General features: G+C 47.1%; 2 protein-coding genes across 2 annotated transcripts in view; one reads left to right on the plus strand and one right to left on the minus strand.

Moving 5' to 3' along the window:
• The first annotated feature begins 3,651 nt into the window (after positions 1 to 3,651).
• On the plus strand, positions 3,652 to 4,596 carry FNDC11 (fibronectin type III domain containing 11). The gene has a single exon (XM_024200931.2). It carries the CDS (start codon positions 3,652 to 3,654, stop codon positions 4,594 to 4,596), a length of 945 nt encoding a protein of 314 aa, XP_024056699.2.
• Positions 4,597 to 5,482: 886 nt separating this feature from the next.
• Positions 5,483 to 18,631, minus strand: part of HELZ2 (helicase with zinc finger 2) — a 32,223-nt gene continuing 19,074 nt past the window's right edge. The window contains exons 11-19 of the mRNA XM_026652820.1: positions 18,347 to 18,505; positions 17,742 to 17,886; positions 16,894 to 17,010; positions 15,893 to 16,088; positions 14,303 to 14,437; positions 12,787 to 13,005; positions 10,808 to 10,964; positions 10,058 to 10,225; positions 5,483 to 9,510 (exon numbers count right to left, since the gene is read on the minus strand). Coding sequence (XP_026508605.1) covers positions 9,389 to 9,510; positions 10,058 to 10,225; positions 10,808 to 10,964; positions 12,787 to 13,005; positions 14,303 to 14,437; positions 15,893 to 16,088; positions 16,894 to 17,010; positions 17,742 to 17,886; positions 18,347 to 18,505 — 1,418 coding nt within the window. The 3' untranslated portion in view covers positions 5,483 to 9,388. The remainder of the gene's footprint in view (positions 9,511 to 10,057; positions 10,226 to 10,807; positions 10,965 to 12,786; positions 13,006 to 14,302; positions 14,438 to 15,892; positions 16,089 to 16,893; positions 17,011 to 17,741; positions 17,887 to 18,346; positions 18,506 to 18,631) is intronic.

The raw sequence follows: 18,631 nt of genomic DNA on the forward strand, positions 1-18,631 counted from the left end.
GGGCAGGAAGGGGGGACCCCTGAAGGGAGGAAGGGTGCAGAAAGGGGGGAATTCCCAGGGGAGGGGCATGGAGAGGGAAGGACTCCCAGAGTGGATGGCAGGCAGAGAGGAGTAGGTGGACACCCCCTCCCAGGAGCCAGCACAGAGGCTCGGGGGAGCCCCCCAAGGCAGTGGGGGGGGGGCAGGGAAGACCCTTCTCTGTGCCTCCCTGCTCTGGGCACAAAGGGTGAAAGCCAAGGAGGCCTGGCACTCCCCAGCCGGCGGGGGGCAAGCCCCAGATCCCCTCACTGCTATTAGCAGGGCACCCCAGCTGCCTCCCTTCCAACCCCTCGCCTTCCCCTCGGCTGGAGCGTCAGCTGCCCCCAGAGTGAGGGTGTTGCATCAGGGTCAGACTGGGCCCTGCGCTGTCATGCCCATAAGGAGGAGGAATAATTACTTCTTTCTAGGGTACAACAGAAAACGCAAAAGCAGCTACAGTTCAGCACTACCAGACCCTGTGTATCATACTGGGCGCACCGGGCTCTCCCTAGACTGCCACTTAGGCCTGCTGGCTGGGATTGTCCAAGGCTCCTCAGTGAATTAGGCACCTCACTCCCAACAATTTACATCAGCCTCAGTTACTAACACTGAACCCATTGTTAAAATCTAAATTCACTTCTCCCTCATCCCGCTGCCTCTTTTGTCTTTCTCTGAACAGACTGCAAGGCATAAGCCAATTTCACTGTCCGTTCTAGTCAGTTTCACTTTCAGCATCTTCCCTGCTTTCATTTTTTTTAGGCCCTAATTCCTGCAATTGTTGCATGCAGCTAGATCAAGGGTCAGCAACCTTTCAGAAGTGGTGTGCTGAGGCTTCATTTATTCAATCTAATTAAAGGTTTCGCTTGCCAGTCATACATTTTAATGTTTTTAGAAGGTCTCTTTCTATAAGTCTATAATATAGAACTAAACTATTGTTGTATGTAAATAAGATTTTTTAAACGTTTAAGAGGCTTCATTTAAAATTAAATTAAAATGCAGAGCCCCTCGGACCAGTGGCCAAGACCCGGGCAGTGTAAGTGCCACTGAAAATCAGCTCGCATGCTGCCTTCAGCATGTGTGCCATAGGTTGCCTACCCCTGAGCTAGATCCTCACTCCTCCATAAAGCCATGCAGGTGTTTTAAAAGCATCTCTGTCCAATGGAATGCAGAAATAATTATAGAAACATTTCTGTTGGATTTAGCTTTGTAAGAGCTCGTTTTTACATCATCTAAAGTTTTGGGCCAAATAACCCAATAAACTGCTAGCTCTATATTACATTTTATACTGTGGTGCCCTGGGGCTGATCTGTGTCAAATTTTTGGCTTTACCTTGTTTTCCTGCATTGGTCTGGTGGAAAGAATAAAGTTTAAAAAATTCAGGACATGTTTGAATTGACAATATCCTTGAAAAAGTATCCCTGGGAATGAAGGGATTATCATTTAAATAAGTACATGGAGTGTTGGTCCCAGGATATCAGAGACACAAGGTGGATGAGGGAATATCTTTTATTGGACCAGCTTCTGTAGGTGAGAAAGAGAAGCTTTCCATCTCCACAAAGCTCTTCTTCAGGTCTGGGAAAGGTACATGCTGAAAGCTCAAAAACCTGTCTCTCACCACTAGAAGCTGGTTCAATAAAAGATATTCCCTCACTCACCATGAGAAATAAGTGACACTTTTGCACTTCTATAATCCAAAGACTGAAAGCACGTCACAAATTTAATTATACCTCATAATATAATGCCCCATGAAGTTAAGTATTACCAACCACATTATAATAATGGGGATAATGGGGCACAGATTGGTGCTGTTCTACCGACTAGGTAACACGGTCTTGTCAGAAAACGTGAGGAGGAAGAGTAAAATTTCAGAATTATGCACTGTAAACACTTTATAAAAAACAACTCTCTAAAAAAAAGCCGCTAATGCCATGGATGTCAGATAGCTCCTTGAGAACTCTTCTCCGTGTGTGGCACTAGCACCCTCTTCGTGGTATTGAAGCGACAGCTTGACATTGCACATTTTCTTTGTCTTCCATATCAACTATGTTCAGTTTTCAAGTCTAAATATGAGCTTCAAACTGGCATCCAAGCCAAGCTGCATTCTGGTCCAGTCATTATCACTGTCAGTAAAGATTCAAGAACCGGAATTTAGCTGACAATTCTGTTTTTGATACCTAAGCCATAGATACCCCAACTAAAAGATAATACAGGTAGGTCTTCCATGACTACATTGGCTCAGCAGTGGTATCAAACAGTACCCTGGCCTTGGTCATTGTAGGAAACAGATACAACGAAGGAGACAGAGCAGATGTGGAGTTATAAAGGGCCATTTCCATTGTCTCTTTTCTGACTGATTAACCATTACTTCGTTCACCATTGTTCTTCACGTGTTGTGTGTCATGTTGTTACAGTGAAACGCTTATGGAATGACACGTTTCATCCACATGCAAATGAATATAATTCATTCTCAACCATTGTAATGTAAACTAAACAAAAGGTGGGGAGAAGAACTGGTCATTCCAAATGTTTACGTTTAGTAATGGGTTGCACTGTCACACAGAAAGGACACGTGATAGTTCCTCTCCTTACAACGCTGGTGAGGTACCACGGGGACCATCACATTCAGTTCAGGCCACTGCACTCCCAGAAAGATACTGATAGATTGGAGGTCTTTTAAAGATCAGTAGCCAAGCTGATTTGAAGCCAATATCCTGCAGCTGCCTAAAGGAAAGCCTAAGACCTGAATGTGTGTATAGCTTGGCTAAGCAAACTAAGGGAGGGATGTAGACATCTGCAGATATGAGAGATGTGAATGACCAGCAAGAATGGAGAAAGAGATAACTTAGGGTGGTATAAAGGGGTCTCATTAGAACTAATGAGATAAGGGAAAAATGTGAGTATCAGGATCAGTTATTTACCCCTTCACATAACACAAGAACCAGGGGTCACCTAATGACATTAATAGGCAGCAGGTTTAAAACAAACAAAAGGAAGTATTTCTTCACACAACACACAGTCAACCTATAGAACTCTTTGCCAGAGGATGTTGTGAAGGCCAAAGCTATGGTGGGGTTAAAAACAAACAAACAATTAGATGAGTTCATGGAGGATAGGTCCATCAATGGCTATTAGCCAAGATGGTCAGGGATGCAACTCCATGCTCTGAGAGAGTCCCTAGACCCTGATTGCTAGAAGCTAGGTGTGGACAGCAGGGGATGGATCACTCGCTAATTGTCCTGTTCATTCTCTCTGAAGCATCTGGCATTGGCCACTGTCAGAAGACAGGATATTGGGCTAAATGGACCATTGGTCTGACCCAGTATGGCTGTTCTTATCTATTAAACAAAGATACAGTCTCTCAAGGGAAATAGCAGGAGCCCAGTTGATTGGGATATTTAGGACTAGACTAGACAAAGCACTCAAAATCATAATGTTAGAAAGAAATGTTCTTGCATTGGCAGGGAGCCTGATTGAGTCTAACAGTTCTTATCCCATCTCTAATTTCTAAGATAATTTATAATTAATGTTAAAGAAGTATAAGGAAACAGCAGTCACCATCATGGTATGCTCCATATTGACTGCTTTTCCTTTGGTTCTTAAACGATGTTATTGTTGCTTTCCTGCACAGCAACTATGAGTTTTGGAACCATGGATGTGTATTTGAATGAGATAGAAAACAATCTGCAGAGTATTTTGTACAACGAAGAGGAGGACCAGGAGAATGAAACCTGGAAGATGTACATGGAGAGGAAGAACATTGTACTCGAGTTCCTGCACTCTGACTTGAGTCTCCACCTGCTGAAACGCCACCATAAGCGAATTGAGCTTCTGAAAAAGTGCTCTTATTACATTGAAATTCTGCCCAAACATTTGGCACTGGGAGACCAGAACCACCTCATGCTGCCCACCACTATGTTCCAGCTGATTGACCCCTGGAGATTCCAAAGGATGAAGAAGGTGGGAACAGTCCAAACCAAAATCCAGCTGTTGCTCTTAACTGACCTGTTAGAACAATTGGAACAGGGGCGGGAGGAGCTGGTTCACTTCCTGGAGACCTATGACATGGTAACATTCCTCGCCAGGTGGGACTTGGTAAAGCAAAAGCTGTCAAATCTGTCTGAGCTGATGGATAATTTCCTTGCCATGCTAGTGCCTGGAAGGCTGTATGTCAAGCATCGTCTGGTGTCGGATGTTGGGGCTACCAAAATCCCACACATTAGGCTTGTTCTGAGTACCAAGATGCCAGTGATGTTTGATCGAAAGGAATCAGTGGCACATGAGGACTGGGTGAGCCTCAAGTGGTTTATCACAAGTCAACAGTCACAGCCTGAACAGTATGAACTCAGGTTTAAGCTACTGGAGCCCCGAGCCCAGCAAGAGAGGATCCAGTGTGGAATAATGCCGGTCACGTCCAACATGTGTGAAATCCGGAACCTGCTGTCTGATAGATCATACAGATTCACAGTTAAAAGGGCAGAGGCTTACACACTGGTCTATGAACAGTGGCATGATACCATCACATTGAAGACAAAACCTTACCCTGATGAAGACATGGAGAGCACCATGTGCGAACCCTGACGGATGAAGCAGCAGACGAGAATTTTCTAATTTTATTAATTCAAAGAAGTTGAATAAGTAAAATTTAAAATGTATTTTTAAAGGTTTTTGCATAAAAATTGAGTTTTTCTGTCTTAAATTGTAATTTTACAAAGTGCCTCATATACATCTTTATGGGCTGAAAACAACACTGTTTAACAGTCACCACCACCCCTTGTGCCTCCACTCACCCTTTGTGCCATCCGTTGCCGATGAAGGCCAGCTACCCCTTGTAGTGAGTAGGCTAAGCAGACTATAGCAGTGGGTAAAAGATGACCACATTGTGTCTGACACAAAACAATTTAGGGAAAGTTTATCCACTGTCCAGTGCCTTCCTACAAATCAACAGCCGACCCAGTGCCTTCTTCCCACACAATGTCCTCACTTTTCATTGCCTTTCCCCCTCCCCTCGACTCCTTGTGTCCTTTCCTCATTGCCCCTTGTCACAGCAACAGTGCTCTCTTTACGCGCACACACTCACCTGAATCCCAATCCCCATGATCGCTCACCACTGCCCAGTCTCCATCCCCAGGTTCCTTCCACCAGCCTCTGCCATGTAGTTGCCCTCTCATTTCCCGTCCCATGGTAATGCTCTATAGTGCGTGAAAAGATCCTTTTTTGACTTAAAACAGGAGAGGGCAAAATCTCCAGGGATCAACCTCTGTAAAACAGTTTCTTCTGTTGAATATTGGGGTTAATGCTAACTTCCTCTTTTCCCATCTGTTTCTGCCCAGATTCAGTTCTGTAGAATCCTTTCAATTAAATATAGCACAGATTCTATTCACGCATGGACACACAGAGAGAGACTTCATTCCCATAAATAAACATTTTTCATTTAATAAATTCAATCATCTTTACAATTATGGCTTAAATATGAAACAAGAATGTTGAGGTTCTTATTTAAAAACATTAGCCGCAGATAAAAATATTTGTATCCAAAATGTTGCTCCAAATCTGTTACAAGTCACATGTTACAGACACACACAAGATAAAAAACCTGTCCCATTTAAGGTTCCTTAATTTGCATTTCACAACACGTAACATTTTATTTCCATTTAAAAACTGATTTATTGCAGTGGATCATATTCTACACAGCTGAACGGCTCCTCAGGAACAGCACCACGGGCCCACGTCTATTCCTACTGAAGCCACGGAGGATTTTTCTATTGGTTTTACTGCGAGCAGGAGCAGACCCACGGGAGAGTGCTAAAATCACAACCATCAGGCAGATTGAAGCCCGAGACACTGTTTACTCTACATGCAGATCACCTTTCGTGAACTCACATAGGGTCGAAGTCTAGGCAGTGGTGGGGAAAGCGATGCTACTCTCCAGTATGAATGGACATGTAACACAAAGGCAATTTTAACACGTGCTTGTCTTCTGGCTGAGAACCCAGACAGCCCCTCACCCCAATCCTGCAGAAAGAACAAGCTGTATGGCGTGGGGGTGGTGAGGGTACTGTGCTTAGATTGTACTCCAACCTCTTAGCTACAGCCCATACCCACCCCGCCACGACTGCTGTCAGACGCATGGCATAGTGGGCTGTGCATGACTTTTCAGGGGTTTCAGGACTGGGATGTTAAGGATCAGGGGGGAGCCGTGTTAGTCTGTATCTACAAAAACAACAAGGAGTCTGGTGGCACCTTAAAGACTAACAGATTTATTTGGGCATAAGCTTTCGTGGGTAAAAACCTCACTTCTTCGGATGCACCTGAACTGGGATGGATGCAGGACTGGGATGGACACCTTTCCGCCCAAACTGCAGCCATTGTGCTGTTCTTTGGGCATGCACCTATGGTCAGCACCAGCTGGAGTTCAACTCCTGATGTTTATGACGACAGGATATTTCCCACTCACAGCATCTCCCTAGGAAACCATTCTGATCTCCTATTTTACCATTCACAAGCCTTGTTTTTAATCAAACTCCAAGATGTGGCGCTTGTGATGTGGCCGACAAACTGCACACCATCGTTCCAGACACATGCCATTGGAATTATAGTGGGGGCTTCCCCCCCCCCATAATAAAAAAGGTTTGTCTTTATGTCAATAGTTTTATGTAAAAATCCTTCCATCATAAATAACTGATTCAAATCTCTCTATGCATCAGAAGCTGGACTACATTTAATGAGTCTTTTCCATATTAACTTCTCTGATTCTGTATATCCAGAAGCACAATATCCATAACGCAGTATTCAGTTATCAGGAATAGTCTCTACAAAACGTTACAGTCATTGCCCTTCCTACTAACCCCTGGCTACTGAGGCTACATGATCAATTATGCAACTACCTATTTACAACATCAATGCAACCCAGCAGTCTGAGCTGCGATCTCACTGTAGTTGGTAGGCCACAGGGCAGCATTTTCGAACACAAAAGTTATGAGACCCATCTCTTTCAGAATAAGTTTCCGGAGAGGATGCTGATCTGTTGCCTTGTAAGGGAACAGTGACTGAACAAAGTACTTCACTCCAGACTTTGCCTCACAAGGTGTAGTAGTTTGGTGGGGCGGGGGGTATTTTGTTTTTTTAAATACAAACAAGTGGAAAATGGTACACGCCAAGGTAACACTGCTAAATAATGCTCAGTAGTATCAAACTAAGCCCCTACAGTGCATCTGATTCTCCTCTCATTTATACCTGTCGTACGCTGGTGTAACCTGCATTCTTTCCATGGAGAAACTCTGGATTTATACTAGAGGGAGCAGAATAAGGCCCACTGGGCTTAAAGGGACCACGATGAGTGTGTTAGCTATACAATGTTCTCTCTGCTGGGATATGTGCACCATACTGAAGTGTTTAACTTAAGGATTCCAATACGGGATTTCACCATTCGTTTCACTAGTCCACAAAGTGATCCCTGTCCAGAGTTTATTCTGGAGTCGTAAAAACAATTAGTTTGCAAAAACAAGGCCCATCTGGAATCCTTGAGATAAGAGGCTTCAATGTGGGACAACTGTCAGGCCTAAGAACTCACCCGTTCTCTGCCTGTGGCACATAATAGTTTAGTCTCTTGAGGGCTGTAAAACTTTGGTGGTTGGGCTTAGTGTGCAGTGGCCTGTGATACACAAGAGGTCAGTCTGGATGAGCTGGTGATCCCTTCCGGCCTCAGATTCTATGACCAGCCTTTATCCAGTGCCCCTTAGAAATAACGAGGAAGCCGTCTACATCCTTTCCTCAGACATGGGACTTGGACCCATATGCTGCAGTACTAGCAGATGTGTGTGTTCTTTCACCAGAAACCAGGTCTATTACACGGCAGGAGAGCAAGCAAGCAGTTTCAAAACAAGAAGTAGAGGAATGAGAACCTTCTGCACAGGTTCTGTCCTTTCCATGGCTGCACGTGACTCAAACCGAACAGGAAGGACCACGGGAATGGAGTAGGACATTACATGCTGGGTGTTCAGGTTTTCTTATTGCACATTCCTTCACATTGGGAAAGGAGCCCTGCAAACACAGCACTCATTCATCCCGGTTATAACTCTTGTTGAAGTCACAAAGGTCAGTAGTTACACCAGGGACGGCACTTGGCCCACCTTGTTTTCATTTGATTAAAAAAAAAAAAAATGTTGCAATGGCAGCTTGGATCAGTCTTACACGGACATCTACAGGTGTCCATGTGTTTGGTCTCAGGGAGCGCTGAGGCAGGCACACGTATAGTCGGAACTGGAATAATGAGATAAAGGTGCTGTCCCCCAGAAATACCATGCCTAGATAAGCAGCTCCAGCTTAACAAGGCTCAGTGCCGAGCACCGTTTCACCACTCCACAGGCATGATCAGAACTGAATTATTGGGAAAAATAATTCCTGTTCCTGTCAGTCTCCTGTTCTCTAGTGATTTACACCTCCCAGTTCACAGCAATTTGGCTATTTTAAAAATATATACACATACATATCACAAGGCCAAAAGTATGGGCCTTTGATTGCAAAGTAAAGTTCACTGAGTTAAAAGTCAATAAGTTAGAAGCAGCTTTAAAAAAAAGAGGAAACATTCTTTACATGAGGAAACATTTTCAAGTAAAACTAGGTGGGCAGCTTAAAAATATCTTTACAATCTCAAAATCTGCTGGTAGAGGTTGTCCCCCACAGTCTTCATTCGCTTTATACTGGTCACCACAACCTCCTTTGCACTAAGAGTCAATATGTCTATTTATAAAAATACTTGGCCTTGGCTAAGTGAGATTTACCGATTCTTAAAGGCCAAGAATATTTCGGGTTTTGTTTTGTTTTTTTTTGGTTTTCTCCCGGTTTCTTCCTTCATTTAAAATAAAACAGATTTTTTTTTCTGCTTTGAGAAATGAGATCGCCTTAGTAGTTTCCTGGCCTTGGTTTCAGAATTAGTGGTAGCACTCGGCAGCCTTGATCCTACAGCTCAGCTGTAGGTCTGTCACACACCATCCTTCACCTCCTGATGAAGTGGAAATATCTATTTGGTCCCCAAAGAATAGCTGCTGTCACAAAAAGGCAGGTTGGGAATTCCACTGAGGATCTCTTGGCTTCCACAAAATAGCACAATCTCCCCCTGCACCCTCAACTTCCAAAGCTTTTTGGTTTGCAAATGCTGAAAGTCTTGATCCAAGGTTGCCTTTTCATTAAAAAAAGCTTAAGGTAAGTGGTCAACATGCAAGGAAAGTGCAGCTTGCCAATCCCTGGTGCCTTTTGTTCACTGGTTAATGCCTGACGGGTAGAAAAGAGGCCTGAACACAGCATTGTTCCCCAATGTACCCATCAAACATTTCAGGCAGGGACTGGTTTATCCAGTTGTGATCCATTCACATCAGTGAAGGGCTGACTTCTTCCTGACCCGAATGTCGTGAGCCAAAGTGCTGCATCTCATCTGTTTGTAATGCTCCAGCAGTCTTCTCCACAAAGGGTTGGATTCTAGGAGATAACGGTTTCCTGTTGGTAGAAGGGAAAAACAACAATGAGCAGAAAAGGCTAATCTGTTTCCACAGAACCCTTGGCGGACCTGTCTGTAACCTCTGGGCCTAGAGAAAAAAGCCAAACTGTGCTAGATAACCCGGGGGACATTTCCTTCAGCCCCAAAGTCCCCAGCCAGGGCCCAACCATTGCCACATCACTGTAAACATATCCTGTCCACGTGACCAACAGAGAAATACCAACAGGTCAAATTCTGCTGGACTAGAGATCCAGCATGCAAGCCAAGAAAGAAGATGATTAAAAAAAACAGAGAAATAAGACAATACACTCTGAATGTATGTTAACAACATGCGAGAGACGCATATGATCACTGCTCTCCACTCTGAGGGATAGTTCCAATACATGGGTTGGTTCCCAGCCACTCGAACTTCAAAATCATTGACATTGTAAAGGATAGAAAAACGAAGACAGACCATCTTCTTTTGCCTTTAAGTTCGGATCCCCACTTCCTTTTACAGTGTTTCTTCTCCCACCCTAGCTTCATTCACCTTCCCAGGAGACTCACCTATAATGCAGAGCCCCTCTTGAGCCCGAGTGATGGCTACATTGACCTGGTTTGGGTCAATAACAAATCCCAGATACTTCTTCTGCCAGCTTTTGGTGGGTTTCCTATCAATATCCGATCGAGAGCAGGAGCGTACAGTGGTCAGGATCACGTACTTCCATTCACTCCCTAGAGAGAAGGAATTGCACCAGTTTTATTGACGGTGAAGTTAAAGGCATTTAGCCAGAAAGTGTCCAGTTACGCTTCCCAACTGGAATAACATCCATTCCTCTACAGCAAAAGTCTAGACTATCGCAGCTTACAGCTGTGTTCCTACAGCATTTGGAGCCATTACTGTATCCCATCGTCATTTTTACGAGAGCCGCTGCCTTACTGCAGACCCTGGCTCTATGAAGAATGCTCACTTTAGCAACCCCGACCTCCCCTCCAAGCGTCATTCACATTTAACTTCTTCACTCATGTTCAACAATTGCGCTCCATCCACGTGGCTGGTTTTCTGAGACACAAAGATTTGGGGGATTTCTTTAAATAGGTATTTCAAGGGCTCCCCTCGCTGCTGATTGCGACCAAGAATCACCCAGAAAGCCAGCTCCGTGGGGTCTCTCCCGGCGGCTGAAGCAAGCCGTGACCCATGAGATTTGGTGATTCTGTGTGACAAGGTGCTGTACCCCACAGGAGGGTGGAGAAGGGTAATGACCTTACTTCACACCAGCTGAAATAGAGAACTCTGCCGTTCCCTACGGACCTTACCTTGACTTTTCATGATGGTGCAAACCGTCATCCCGCGGACACCCTCCTGGGTGAGACGTTTGTTGATCTCCGACACCTGGGCGTTGTATGGGCTCAGGATGGCAACACTCACTGGCTTGATGGTGCCATCCAGGGTCAGCTGCTTTGCTATCCTCACCTGAAGGGGGGGACACAACGTGAGCTCTTGCTCGTTTTGGGGGGGGGGGGGGGGGGAAAACAGCCTTTTCCTTCATTCCACACATAGGTGCAATCACTGTGGAGGGACAGAGAACAGGTCCCTCCGGCTTCAGATTGGGAAGAAAGGAGGAAGAGAAGACACGAGGTTCCCTCCAGCTTTATGCCATCCCGTTGATACCCCACTCAGTGATGCACTCTGGCTTCTTGTCCACATGGCCCCTTTCACCAACACTGTTCTGGTATGTGGTTGCACTGCTCATCCCAGCCTATCCCCGATCGCCGTCCACAAGGCGCAGAGACCAAGGGGGTGGAGAAAGAGACTGGTGTCGAGCTAGTCTTGGGCAGCAAAGCCAGAGATTTTTACGTTAAAGCAAGGAAACTCAGCCTGGCTTTCCCAGCCCTACCCATGGCTCTCCGAGGGCTCAGTGAAGCATAGCACAACTCCTTGCTGACATCACTGTGTCAACCCAGGAACAAGACAATTAAAAAGAAAAAAAAGAAAAAAAATAGATGCAGGACGATCACATCTTGGTTTTGTGCTGGTAGCCACATTAACTAAGGGTGAGCGAGGGCTTCACACTGACACACTGCGGAGAGCCTTTGCTAGCTGCGACATCAACAGGACCATACATCTTTGAACTAGTGCTGGATATTTCAGCAAGCCCTGACCAACGCTGCCCCGTCCAAGGCAGACCAGAGCTGTGCTGGCTACAGCAGCATTTAACGGCAGCAGTTGTTAACACCACTAATGCTTTCCCCATGACCAGCGTGTGCACTGGCTCGTGCTCACCAAATAGTGCTGTAAGCCGGGCTTCCCCGAACAACGTGGCCCAGCCCCACTGGCCAGACCAAGCCTGGGCCTGGGCCTCTCACTGGATGTGTGAAAATAAGTGAATGCCAGGGGCTGCCTGGGACAGTCCATGAGATTCCCCATGAGCTCCTGTCAGCTCCAGTACCTCCACCAGGGCCCCATGGACACCAACCGGTCACTGAGGGCAGGGAAGACTCATCTACACTCAGTGCTCCCTCTGCTGCTGCCAGCCACCAGGGAAGAGAGCATGGCTAAGAGGTAGTGGTAGTCTGGCTGTATCAGGGACTTGATAGACAGAGGGAATAGGGGAGCAGCCTGAGGGACGGGGAGACAGGACCAGCCCTATCCTTCCCCCCAGCTGAGTCCTAACCCTCACTCTCCCATTACCACTCGAGTCCGTCCTTCCCTAGCAGGATACGCTCCATGCACAGAAACCTGCTCCTGCAGCTCACCGGGACGCCTTGTGGTATTTCACGAATGGCTGATTGATACCAAGACTGCCTCTAGCACACAGGAAGGTGGGGCCGGAGCTTGTTCGCGGTGCGGAAAACGGGGGTGGCTGGCAGGAAGCATGAGACTCCCTAGCAGAATTTTATAAACGCAGACTGATCGTGGGGCCAAGACAAAAAGTAAGTCCCCATCAGCACCGGCCTGAGAGATGGTGCGAGAACCGTGTCGTTGCCGCTCGTGAAGTGGGCACAGAGAGGGCCGGGCTGTTTCGATGGATGCATTGACCTTATTCGTGTTTAGATCTTATGCGTCTCTTAGCAACTCCTTTCAATGACAAAATGGCAGCTGGGTTGCATAGACTGAACACCGTCAATGTTTGCAGCGGATTGGCTGAAGAGCATTTCAGGCTGGATAACTATTAAACGGGACCCACCCAGCAAGCAAACAATACCAGATGCCAAACAATATGTCCATAAGTCCAAGTGCTGCCTTACTCCACCCTCACCATCTGCCAGCAAAAAATGCCCTGCTGGCTACTCACCACCTGTTCCACTTCTTCCAGGTTAGCCCTGGAATTCTCGTTTCCCTCCTCGGTGGAGACCATCAGACTCTGCTCCTTCCCCTCTATGTGCCCGAAGATGATTGGACAGCCGCTTTTGTATCTGTGTTCGAGGGCGCTAGTAGGGCGTTTGAGCTCAGGGCAGGTCGTCAGCTTGCTCCTGTAAAATTCCTGGGATGGGAACCTGCAGATGTCTTTTTGCTGACAGATCGAAAGGAGAGAACCTTGGGTGAGTAACAAAAGTGACAGCTCCGGGTCCCGCAGTACCTCTTTAACCAGGCTGCCTACCACCAATTTCTCAAGCCATAGCTCTTCATACAACCGGCCACGTAGCCATTCTTAATAGCCTCCAAACTGCTGCCCCCTATGGAAAGGGCAAGCAATTCAGGGTCACCTGTATACAGCTAGATATGGACAAGAGAGCAGGTGTGTAGACACGCATTCTGCATGTGCCAACAGCCAGTCGTGACAACTGGGTACCCAGCCCCTTGAGTTGTGTATTCCCATATCAATCAATTGCATGGGCAAAAATCAGAGGCCAACCAACATTTTGCCCATCTGCTATTTAGAATATGCCCAATGCTTTACAGAAAAGCTCTTCGGACAGTTAACCCAGAAGGCAGCGCCCGCTCCAGCGGTGCAGTGATTGCCGTTTTGCCTGGGTCAGCTAGATCAACACTTGTGCATTCTATAAGGCAGCAATTCCTCCAGTATTGAACCCATTGAAGGTGGCTATTGCTAATTAATTAATTCAGAGCCATCTCAGAGCCTGCATTATCCAGGAGGTCAGATTCGATTATCACAATGGTCCTTTCCAGCATTAGGACCTATGAATTATTTGTATTGTGACAGCACCCGAAGGCCTGAGTCAGGATCAGGGCCCAATTGTACTAGGCACATTGAGACAGGGACAGTCTTTCCATAAGAACAACAAGGAGTCCGGTGGCACCTTAAAGACTAACAGATTTATTTGGGCATAAGCTTTCGTGGATAAAAAAACCTCACTTCTTCAGATGCAAGAAATTACAGTCTAATTTATGACAAGACAACCTGTGGGTGTAGGTAACAAATAGGAGTATGGAGGAGGGTATCAGTGATAGGAATGTGTATTTACTGGCTAACAATATGCCAGTCAGATTGACTAAAGGGTTAAACTAAACAGATCAGCAACCCCCCTGTGACCCTGCACCTGCCCATTGTTAGCTGGCGATCTAAGAGGCGAGAAGAACTAGTGAAGAGTTGGCCAACGTACTAGGGAAGCTGAGAAAACCATGTTCAGAAAGCTCTTTTGCAGTGGAGAGTAGCCTGTCCTGACTAAAACAATATCTAGGAAGGCTCCCCTAAAGGTAAATACTCAGGGCAGACTCTGGATTAGCAGAGGAGCATCCCGGGCAGAGGAGATGTTACAGCAGAATATCCCGCATCCCAACGGGCTGGAGCAAGCCAACAGCATTTCCTATGGCGGGGGGCGGGAGAAAGACCACCACGGGACTCCTACCATGCGGTACTGCGTGTCCAGCATCTGGGCTTGGTCCCGGTAACGTTCAAAGAGGGACGTCTCCATGCCAAGGCTCTTGCAGAAATCGTTGTGGACCACAGGCCGCAACTGCTTATGGTCCCCAAGCAAAACAACCTGGAATACATGGCGTGAACACATAGGCTCCGGTTCTCTGCCTCTCCCACCCCACTCCTTCCAGTTAACTTGTTGGAGGAATGTGTGTGAAGGCACATACATTATTACTATTTATTTCTATTCGGGCAGCACCTACGAACCCCAATCCAGGATCAGGGTCCCACCAAAGAACACAGTCCCTAGCTTACAGTCTAGGTGTCATTTGTTATTGAAGACACTTTGCTGCGCAAAAGCCTGCCAGAATCTCCATTATCTTCTCGAACTTCAGGGCCAGGGCCAGGTGGGTCAATATGACAACCACAGCACATCTCATCACATTGAGATTGTCTATCCTCTATCTAGCAGGGAATTGGTCCTGCTTTGAGCAGGGGGTTGGACTAGATGACCTCCTGAGGTCCCTTCCAACCCTGATATTCTATGATTCTATCCGGGCCAGCATGTTTTCTGGTTGCAGTGACAAATGCCTCTTCCAGAGAACGCCAAAATAGCATCCACATCTTCCATCTACTTTTCTCTCCAGCTCCAAATGTGCTTTTAGGAGAGTCAAGCGAAAATATGGATTTAGCATGTTTAAAAGATTGCACTTGTGGGGCTGAGAGGAGATACTTAGGTCAAGTAATTAGCTAGAGAGCATATGGACCAGTTTTATACTGCAGTTGTCACCATCAGAATAGACCCCCATAAAGTGTGGGTGTTTATACAATATATTGACGTGTGTGCGCATGATGTATTTGGGTATGTGTGTTTATGCAGAGGGGTGTGAACGCAGAGGTACAATGTACACCTCTGAGCCTGGAATGCATCACACAGTTTGACTGGAGTTGAGCCTCACTTCCAAGTTAAAAGGGTGATTCATAGTGGGGCATAACACCCAGCATCCCAGGGCTTCTGCTTGGTGCTCCACGCTGCCGAACACGAGGAGGAGACACCAGAAGAGCGCATGCATCACCACAGGGGCCATCAGGGACAGCCCTGAAATACGACTGCAAACTTCAATGAGTAGCGAGGTACGGTCTAGAGCAGTGGTTCTCAAACTAGGGCCACCGCTTGTTCAGGGAAAGCCCCTGGCGGGCCGGGCCGGTTTGTTTACCTGCCGCATCCGCAGGTTCGGCCGATCACAGCTCCCAGTGACCGCGGTTTGCCGTTCTCGGCCAATGGGGACTGCAGGAAGCAGCACAGGCTGAGGGATGTGCTGGCCGCCACTTCCTGCAGCCCCCATTGGCCTGGAGCGGCGAACCGCGGCCAGTGGGAGCTGTGATAGGCTGAACCTGCGGATGCGGCAGGTAAACAAACCGACCCGGCCCGCCAGGGGCTTTCCCTGAACAAGTGGCGGCCCTACTTTGAGAACCACTGATCTAGAGCGAGTGCAGAGCCAATGGAGAGATCCTCTGAGCAGGGAGTAATTCCAGGGGCAACTGACAGCGCCCTAATGACTTACCACTGGGAGGGACTCACCTTTTCTGCCTTCCCGTAGCTGACCAGGGGTATGAGGGTCTCTGGCTCAGTGGACATGGCGCACTCATCAATGAGGATCTGCTTGACATTCAGGTTGTCCACAAGGCTGTTGGCAGAGGCAGCGGAGCACGTGCACAGGATGACATTGTGGAGTTGCAGCTCATGCGCACGGGCGTCTGACAACAGGCTTTTGTACCTGTAGGTTAAGGTGAAGGACGTCAGACTCTGCACTAGTGGCAGCACTTGTGAAACTTTCACCTCGGCTCAGTTCCTACTCCGGAAACGGGATACACCTTCCCAAAGGGTTATACCCCACCCCAGCACGGACCGCTCCATAAAGGGTTTCTGACAGGCCCCATTGGAGACACCCTGCAGTCTGAAATCCGTGAAACCTATAGCTTCAGGGAACAAACACAGTCCAAAATTCTTCTACATCCCTAGTCCTGGTAGCTTCATTTTTCAGTTCAACAGCCCAGCATCTCATGAACCACACAAGAGGAGCCCTCTTAGCAGACATAACTCTAGAAGCACTCACAGCTTGCAGTGTTACCCTGAGGAAGTATCCCTTTATGCTCAGTTCACAATAGAAACTGCTTCATCTGATGCATATTCTCTCGGAGGATTCAGAGAGTTACGGTCAACACAGCATATTCTGTGCTACAGTTTCAACGGGATTTGGTTGTATTTCCCCCGCCCCCGCCAAAAGCAACCTCAAGGAACATGATGTGGTTTGTTCTTTAGTTTCAATTTCCAATCTCGGCAACAGCCAGGAGGGCCAGATTCTTAGCTGGTGTAAATCAGCAAAACTCCATTGACTTCCATGCAGCTATGCTGATTTACAACAGCTGAGGTTCTGGCCCAGCAACTGCATCCGAAACCTCTCCCTGATGGGGATTTGAGTCACTGCACTGTGGTGCATACAGGTACTGGCTATTTCATACGAATACAGCTCCACTACAGCCAACGATAGCCAGACCTCTCACGTGGGTCTCTTCACTCACTTCTTAACCTCCTCTTCTGATATCTCCTCTTCTCTTTTCACTTTTGCATCAAAGTCACGGATTTTTCGCCAGAAAGGATTGGACGGCTGCCGGATTCGGTGATGCAAAATTATTTCACTGAAATTAAAAAAAAAAAAAAAAAAAAAGGATTTTTCAATATAAACATTATACACACCCACATCCACGCACATTGGGAGATGTCCCACTACAATGGAGTGTACCAGCTTGGTTATACGCCAGCAGCATCTCTAAGGAAATACGTCCCAGCTTTTACATTTTCTCAGGCCCTATGCTTATTTCTCCCTAGATGGGCCAAAAGATTTTCTTCTTTCTATTCCAGTTAGTAAACTGAATGAATTTATAACAAATGTCAACATTTGTCAGAGAGCTCAGTAACCTCTTATTTCTGAAGTTATCCAGAAAAGAAGACGGCTTCCTTCTAAATACATGTCCCAGCTATGTCCAAGCATCTGCCAGGGCTGGTGGGCAGCTGGAGGGACGCACAAAAGGGGCCAATCGACAGAAAACCCTCCACTGAACATACTCAGAGAGGGAAAACGTAGGGGACTTAACAGAGAGGACACACAGAGAGTGGTCTGGCATAGGGAGAGATGGTGGAGTCTTGTTCATGATCTAAGTGGCATCTGATGGTGCTGGAAGGATTCAGATTCTAGTCCAGAGACCCTCCTGCCCACAGTTCCCACTCCCAACCTGCAATCCCCCATATACGGCAATATGATGTATTTGCCCTCTCCTGAGCAAACTATAGGATAGCTTCCTCAGCTCCAGGGTGGGCTGAACTCAGGATACACTCTCGCTTTAATCTGCTTGGGGTTGCGTTGTCCTACCTGAGCTCTGGCTTAGGTTTTGCATCCCGCAGGGCTTTCCGGGAGAAGTGCCGGCTGCTCCCGGGGTAGGGGAATTCCATCGACTCCAGTGCCTCGCCATAAACTCTCAGAGGCTTCAGGTTCCCCTTCATCTTCAACAGCATCTCTGGGGAGGGAGTGGAATAGACTCCACTGAGTGACACCAGGACTCCTGCTCTTCTAAGATGCCCCCCGGCAACAAGCCCTTTTAGCTTCAGGGTCCCAATATACAGCCTTGCACTCAAAAGGCACAGATCTCCAAGCTCCTTTGAGAGCAGGTCAGTGAGGGGTCTTTTATAAAACAATGGGATGCTGGAGCAATCCCAGACTTCAATGCAAGCTGCACCAGGCACCCTGAGCATAGGGACCATCTGCTATTTAAGAACATGCATTATCTCGCTTTGCCAGATGTACTATTCCCACCCCCTCTGCAACTTCTGATCTGCCACTGCCTTGTTTGCATTTAAGAATTTCAGCCCAAGACGTACGCTAGGATCTCTCCCCCTCTTCACTCCCAGTTCCCCCCAAAAAGGGGTAAATAAAAAGCCTGTATCATGTGACCCCCAGCAGTCAGGATGCCAAGTTACCTGCAACAACGTCGACAGACTTGTTGGATGGGCCACAGTACAAGATGCATTTTCTTGCTTTTTCCGCATTGTCCAGAGATGGTTCCTTCTCCAGCCTCTCGTCATTCAGCTTGTTGAACCAGTAGACAATATGGACGCCAACCACCGTCTTCCCCGTGCCTGGGTGAAACAAGGTCTGCTGAGAACGTTCCGACACCCCGTCGTTGGCGAGTGGAGCAGAGAGACTTCCAGGCTGGCGTGTTTGAGAATTTAGAACTGAACGGATTTTCACAGCCCTGAGTGCCA

The sequence above is a fragment of the Terrapene carolina genome, unplaced genomic scaffold, assembly GCF_002925995.2.
Source record: "Terrapene carolina triunguis isolate 2854851 unplaced genomic scaffold, T_m_triunguis-2.0 Scaffold130, whole genome shotgun sequence".
Taxonomy (NCBI): Eukaryota; Metazoa; Chordata; order Testudines; family Emydidae; genus Terrapene; species Terrapene triunguis.

What these genes read in the sequence shown, in the direction of transcription:
- FNDC11 (XM_024200931.2), top strand. Translation starts at nt 3,652, where the DNA reads ATGAGTTTTGGAACCATGGATGTGTATTTGAATGAGATAGAAAACAAT.